At 38.9% G+C, this 6,497-nt stretch overlaps 1 protein-coding gene across 1 annotated transcript in view; it reads right to left on the reverse strand.

Annotated features, from left to right (window-relative positions):
• Positions 1-4,992: 4,992 nt before the first annotated feature.
• The window catches only part of LOC103748903 (olfactory receptor 2AG2-like), a 60,917-nt gene continuing 59,412 nt past the window's right edge, over positions 4,993-6,497 (reverse strand). Inside the window, exon 2 of the mRNA XM_008851681.2 lies at positions 4,993-5,965. Coding sequence (XP_008849903.1) covers positions 4,993-5,943 — 951 coding nt within the window. The 5' untranslated portion in view covers positions 5,944-5,965. The remainder of the gene's footprint in view (positions 5,966-6,497) is intronic.

The raw sequence follows: 6,497 nt of genomic DNA on the forward strand, positions 1-6,497 counted from the left end.
TACTGCCTCAGCCAACAAGTTCTGCTAACTTCATCTCTATAATGGACTCCACACACATAATCTTGTATTGGTCCTTTCCCCACACATGCACTTTTTCTTCAGTCCAAGTCATCACTATCCCTTATCTGTTGTTTAGGAAAGCAACACTTTCCTAAAAAGGTCCTTGTCTTTTCCTCCATCCCTGCTATAGTTTAGGTTTCTCCGAGGACTCAGAGTAACCTACCTACATATAAGCTGGATCAGGTTATTGTTCCAAAGAATTGCACATGACCTTATTTGTACCTGTCACCCTACATCTGAAAATCTGCCCCTTGTGCTCCCTAGAGCCTACATTCATTGCCCATTTGGCTTCCCCCTACATGGTCCATAATCTTTCTTGCTTTAAGATCAATTAGCTGTTCTAGTAGCTGGTGGTCATTTTTGTGAAATCTGTGTGACTTACTATTCATCAGTGATCTCACCTAAAATGTTAATTTGGCAAAAACCATATCCACCTCAGTAATGTGCCTCCAAAGTCACAGACACCACCAAGCAACTTGCTTTATTTATTTCATCACATGCATTATACAAAAACTTTCTTTTAAACCTTGGTTTACTTTCTCTTTTCCAATGTATTTTTATTGAATTTTTGAGTACTTCATGCAAAACATTAATCATCTTTATACCATCTTTATACCCCCTCCCTCATCTGCCCTCCCCCATAGTCCCCCCCCACTGGATTTCATGCATTCTGTCATATATGTTAAGGCTTATCTGATCAATTTTGTTTGCCCACATGTTCCTCAGGGCAAATTCATCCAGTGGAATCTAGTCAGCCTATCTACAGTATATCCCTTAAAAAGGGTCAAATCTCCCTCACCCAGCAATAATCAGCTGCCAATCGTTCTTCAGCTGCCCATTTCAATAGTTCTGTGCTGGTGTTTTGTCTGATTGAGTTTGATGGGTCTGTTCATGCTTACACCATTGGTACAGGTTCATGGAAGGAAGTTTCCAGAGGGCTGGAAGACTCTGTCTCCTTATGATCATACATCAGCCCTCACTATTACAATCTTTCCTCCCCTTCTCTGCAACGGACCCTGAGCCATGGTGGGTGAGGTTCAATATACGAGTCCTATCCAGGGACACGGTTTTTGCAGTTTCTTATTCTCTACACTATGGGCAGTTGTGATACATTATAGTCTGTTGTATGAGGAAGCTTCACTCATGAGATCGAAAGATGCATTAGTATTCTCTCCACCCCTCTTCCACTATGTTCTGTGAGTCTTAGATGTAGAGGTTCCTTTGAGATGTGCCTCTTAAGGCCTGACATCTCTCAGAGACTTACTCTCTATGTTACCAGTTGTGGAAGTCTATAATAGTCCCCATCTGTTGCAAAAAGAAGCTTCTTTGATGAGTGGTGAATGGTGTGAAATACCAGAGGGAATATATTAGCTCAGAAACCTTTTGAAAAATATACATACAATATGTGAATATGAGTGTGATGTATACTTGAAGGCTATATAACAAGAAACACAGTGCCATATAGGAGAAAACTCTCTGTGAGATGTTGGTCACAGTAGTCAAAGAGACTCCCCATATAACATAGGCTATTGCCACAGGCCTCAATTACTGCACAGAACTTGAAGATAAGACTCTATTGCTGAAGACAGGACATGCTTCAGATCCAGGACATGGAGCAATGGAGCTCGAACTGACCTGGAGACTTCTTCCATAAAAATTAGCTCTCATAGTTCTGGAAGATGCTATGCAAGCTGATAAGGAAGAAAATTAAACAGTGACCCTACCCCAACTTTAAAGGCTAATAACCACAACAATTACCAGCACAATAAACCATGATGGTGCAGTAATGCCACTTTTATCTTGGGGATGAGCAACAGCTATCTGACTAGACTTAAAGTCCTGTCAATGAGAGGAACTCATGTGTGGGACTGTGAACACAGCCAAATATACAAGGCTGGAGCGGTCATAGATACTAGGGAAAACCCTACCTGTCATATCCCCAGACAAATACAATTTATTACTGCATGCTAAATATGGATCCCTGTATTTACAGACTTGGTTTCTCTTAAAATTATCTTCCAAATCAAAAAAAAAACAGACTTATATTGAACCATGAATTGTACAACATGTGTGCTGTCTCTCCTCCAAATTTCTAGGAATGTCTATAATGTAATTATAATTATGCAAAAATGTATATATATATATATATTCACCAGATAAATACATTAATAGACCAAATTTCTAGCTGAAAATACTAACATTTTCATTTGAAAATTTTAATGTTTGAAAAATAACCTATAAAATGAACATGCCCAGCCTTAAAATTCACATGATATTTTCAAGAATGGATTTTGACATGCCAGAAAGTAGAAAGACTGAATGGCAAAGAAAACTGTGAGTATACAGTGTAGCTAAATATACATCACAGGTAAAGCTTCAGTGATTAAAATTCAATGAAGTAAATGCAGTAACTGACAGCTATGACAAAAGTGTGAAATTTCGCACATCTTACAGCAGCAGTTCACATTAATGAGGAAGAAATGACTAATCATGTCATTCGATGAAATGGATAAAGATTTAAATTAAAAACTATGCTAACTCACAGGAAGAAATTTTCCTAAAATAAATTTCTGACACTACCAGTATCAAATGATTAAAATCAAACTACTGCATCAGCCTTTCACTCTGGATACCCTCTTGTTTCCCAGCGCATTTTGTATATGTGTGGAGTCATGTGAATGTGTTTCGATAAACAGAATGTGTGAACAATGTGGTTTCTGCTGATTCTGAGGCAACAAACACAGCATTGAAGAAATGTCTCTCATTACTTAGATATTGAAAAATGATATTCTTGAAATCCTCAAAGGGAAGATCTTCTGCTAGTTGGGTCCACAGAGTTACCACTTTGTCCCTGAACCGGGATTTATTTATGTTATAAATAACTTCTCAGGCTGGAGAGATGGCTCAATGGTTAAGAACACTGAGTGTTCTTGCAAAAGATCCGGGTTCAGTTCCCAGCATGGCAGCTAACAACTGTCTGTAACTCCAATTCCAGGGATCCAGCATACTCTTCTGTCCTCTGCGGGCTTTGCACAACATGGGTGCACTTACATACATGCAGGCAATACATGCATACACACAAATAAAAATAATAAAAATAGCTTCTATTTTTAACCACCAAAATTAAAAATTTATTGACTTGAGTGGTGGAGATGGGGTTAGCAGCTATGGCATCAAGGCCAGATCCAATCCTCTTTTATTTTTTTAATATTATTTATTATACATTTTTTATTTTATGTGTTTGAGTATATTGCTTGCATGTAGGTGCACCTGTGTTGTGCAATACCTGTGGAAGTCAAAAGAGGGCATTGGATCCCTGAATCTGGAGTTATGGAGGGTTGTTAGCTGTTACATGGGTGCTGGACATCAAACTTGGGTCCTGTAAGAGCAGCCAATACTCTTAACCACTGAACAACTGATTTTTTTACCTTATCTTCATTTTTTTATGGTTGTTCCCATAATTCTCCCAAACTTCAGTTTATTTTACATGCTCAGTGTTGAATCTGAGTCACTTTTTTATTCACTGAACAATTTAAGATCATTTCAGAAAAGATAAGAACTTCTGAGTTTTAATCACTATTATACATAATAATGACATCTTTAAAAATAGTTTATTGAATTTTTGTGCATTTCATAAACAATATCTTAATCATTTTTATACCCCTGCCCACTGAGCCCCTCCCATAGCCCCCCACACTGGACTTCATGCATTCTATAATTTGTGTTAAGGCCTATCATGTTAACTTAGTGTCCCCATAAACCAGAGTATTTTGGCGCTTCTATGCTCACAATGTAACATTCTTACCTTATTTTACATCTTATAACAATAAATGATATAATAAAATGAAGCCTACCTAGGTTTAGATGGGTAGAGTTAATTACATATTCTATATTTATTTTCCTGTGGACAGATACATACACACATTCCCCTCACAAATCTGAGATAGCTCAGCAGTTAAGAGCACACACTGCTCTCACAGAGGACCCCAGCTTTGTTCCTCGAACCCACATCAGGGGACTCACAACCCTCTCTAACTCAAGCATACCTGTGGGATCAGACACTTCTACAGGCACCTGTGCTCACTTCTTTCACTTGTATACACACACACACACACAATTAAAATAACAAAAATTAAAAATAATGAGTGCGTTACAATTTTTAAATAGTTCAAAATATATCTATGGTCTATTGAGGAATGATTATTTTTTCATAATAGGAACAATATACACAATGGAGTTCTCTCAATATTATTGTATTTCTACTCTTCTTTATAAATATGGGTACTTACAATACTATTTTATTCACTTATTTTTCCAATTGTAATTTTATGTCTCATTTCAAAACGACTCGGGTAACATTCTAGCTAGAAGTGATAGGTTCTTTTTTTTTGACCCTTTGCTACCTAGACTTAAGTTTTGTGTTTGTGGCATCAATGTGAACTTTTTTCAGAAAAGGAATTCAAATGTAATAACACTTTTATTTTTCTTCCAATTTCTTTCTTCTAAAGAAGTTCAAAACATATTCTGTACATCCTTCTGTAGATTAATTAAGAATCTGGATCAAAGTGAGCAGAACTGTGGCGCTCAGAAGCTACTGAAGATTATTCAAGCCAAAACTATTGCTGCCTCTCACAAAACAGAAGAATCTTCAATCATGTCTGCTAGATAATGTACCAGGATGATGTCCAACCACAAAGTAAGCCTAAAGCATCCATTCAAAGTGTTCTTTTTTAAATGTGGGGTTTCCAGAATCAGATGGTAAGTGCAAGGTGAGCACAGTTTAAGGACTCTATACATACCAGCTACAAAGTAGAAAATAAAGGTAAAACTTTAAAGTGTATTATCATCTCAGTCATCTATAATCTTAAAGAATGGCTAAATATAGCAATTCAGATAGAAAACGAATAGTGAGAAATAGGCCATGAACTCTCTCTAAAAAGTGGGATGTGCTGGCAGAATATATCTGCTCAGAACCCTTCTCAAAGCCCCAATGACTTCTTTATTCCTCAGACTGTAGATGAGGGGGTTCAAAGCTGGGGTGACAATTGTATAGAACACAGAGATGATATTGTCTTGCTTGGTACTATGAAAGGAGCTTGGCAGAACATACATGAATGTGGCAGCCCCATAGAACATCCCAACCACAGTCAGGTGGGAAAAGCAAGTGACAAGAGCTTTCTTCTTCCCTTCATTTGAGGGCATGTGGAGCACAGTGAATAAAATCAATGTGTAGGAGGTAACAATGGCAGACAGAGGGAGCAAGAGGAATGTCACACCTGTCACATAAACCATGAGCTCATATTGGGAAGTATTTTCACAAGACAACCTCAGCAAAGGCAAGATCTCACAGAGCAGGTGTCTGATTTCCTGGGACATGCAGAAAGGGAAATGCATCGTGTACACAGTATGACCTATGGCAGTCAGAGATGCCAGGATCCATGATGTGGACACCATGAGCCAGCAGACCTTTGGATTCATGAAGATCGTGTAGTTCAGAGGATGGCAAATGGCCACATACCTGTCATAGGCCATGAAGGCCAAAATGAGGTCCTCTGTACTTCCCAGCATCAATGCCAGAGTCATCTGAAGAGCACAGCCCCCAAAAGAGATGCTGTTGTCTCTGAGTAGAAAATCTACAACAGCCTTTGGAGTGACAACTGATGTGAAGAGAAGATCAATGAGCGACAGCTGTCTTAGCAGGAGGTACATGGGCACATGCAGCCGGGCATCCATTGTGATGACCAGGAGCAGCAGTCCATTGCTGGTCAAGGCCAAGAAGTACATGGCTGTGATTGTAGCACACAGCAGTTCAGGAGAGCTACTGCCATCCAGAATCCCCACTAAGATGAAGCCAGTTCCAACGGTGGAGTTCCAGAGCTCCATACTTCTGGGTCTTCTTTGTTGCCTAGAAAACGACAGATTCTCTGTGAGAGCCTCTTTAAGGGAATTCAACCAACATTTGAGTTGCTCCAGGCCATTATGGGGGCCAAAAAGGAATATTATTCAATATTTTTCCTTCACTTAAATAAATGTGTCCCTTAATTTCTGAATATCATAATTACAAGCCATCAGCTAAACTGCCGACAGGAATGTCAAGAATTGCTCATCATGGATACTCTCCTTTAGGTAAGGCATCAGAGAGAATAAGCCAGATTAAAAGAGCTCTCATCTCATTAAATGACAGTTGAAATTTGTTTGAAATCTAGCTTTTTCAGTCTTAAATCTGATTTGGGTTGTGCCGGAGTCCAGCTCCAGCTGAGTCCGGGGCTGAAGGGGTGAAGGTAACTGCGGCGGTAGAAATGACTGTACCAGAAACCACAATTGCAGTTCTAGTAGAGGCTGTTGACTGACCATCTCGGGGGAGGTCAGCCCGAATATCTTTTACTTCTCTTCTTCTGAAAGCAGCCTTCTACAACCTTTATTTATAATTAGAAAGT

Source organism: Nannospalax galili, unplaced genomic scaffold, assembly GCF_000622305.1.
Source record: "Nannospalax galili isolate Female #2095 unplaced genomic scaffold, S.galili_v1.0 scaffold426, whole genome shotgun sequence".
In the NCBI taxonomy this organism is placed as follows: Eukaryota; Metazoa; Chordata; class Mammalia; order Rodentia; family Spalacidae; genus Nannospalax; species Nannospalax galili.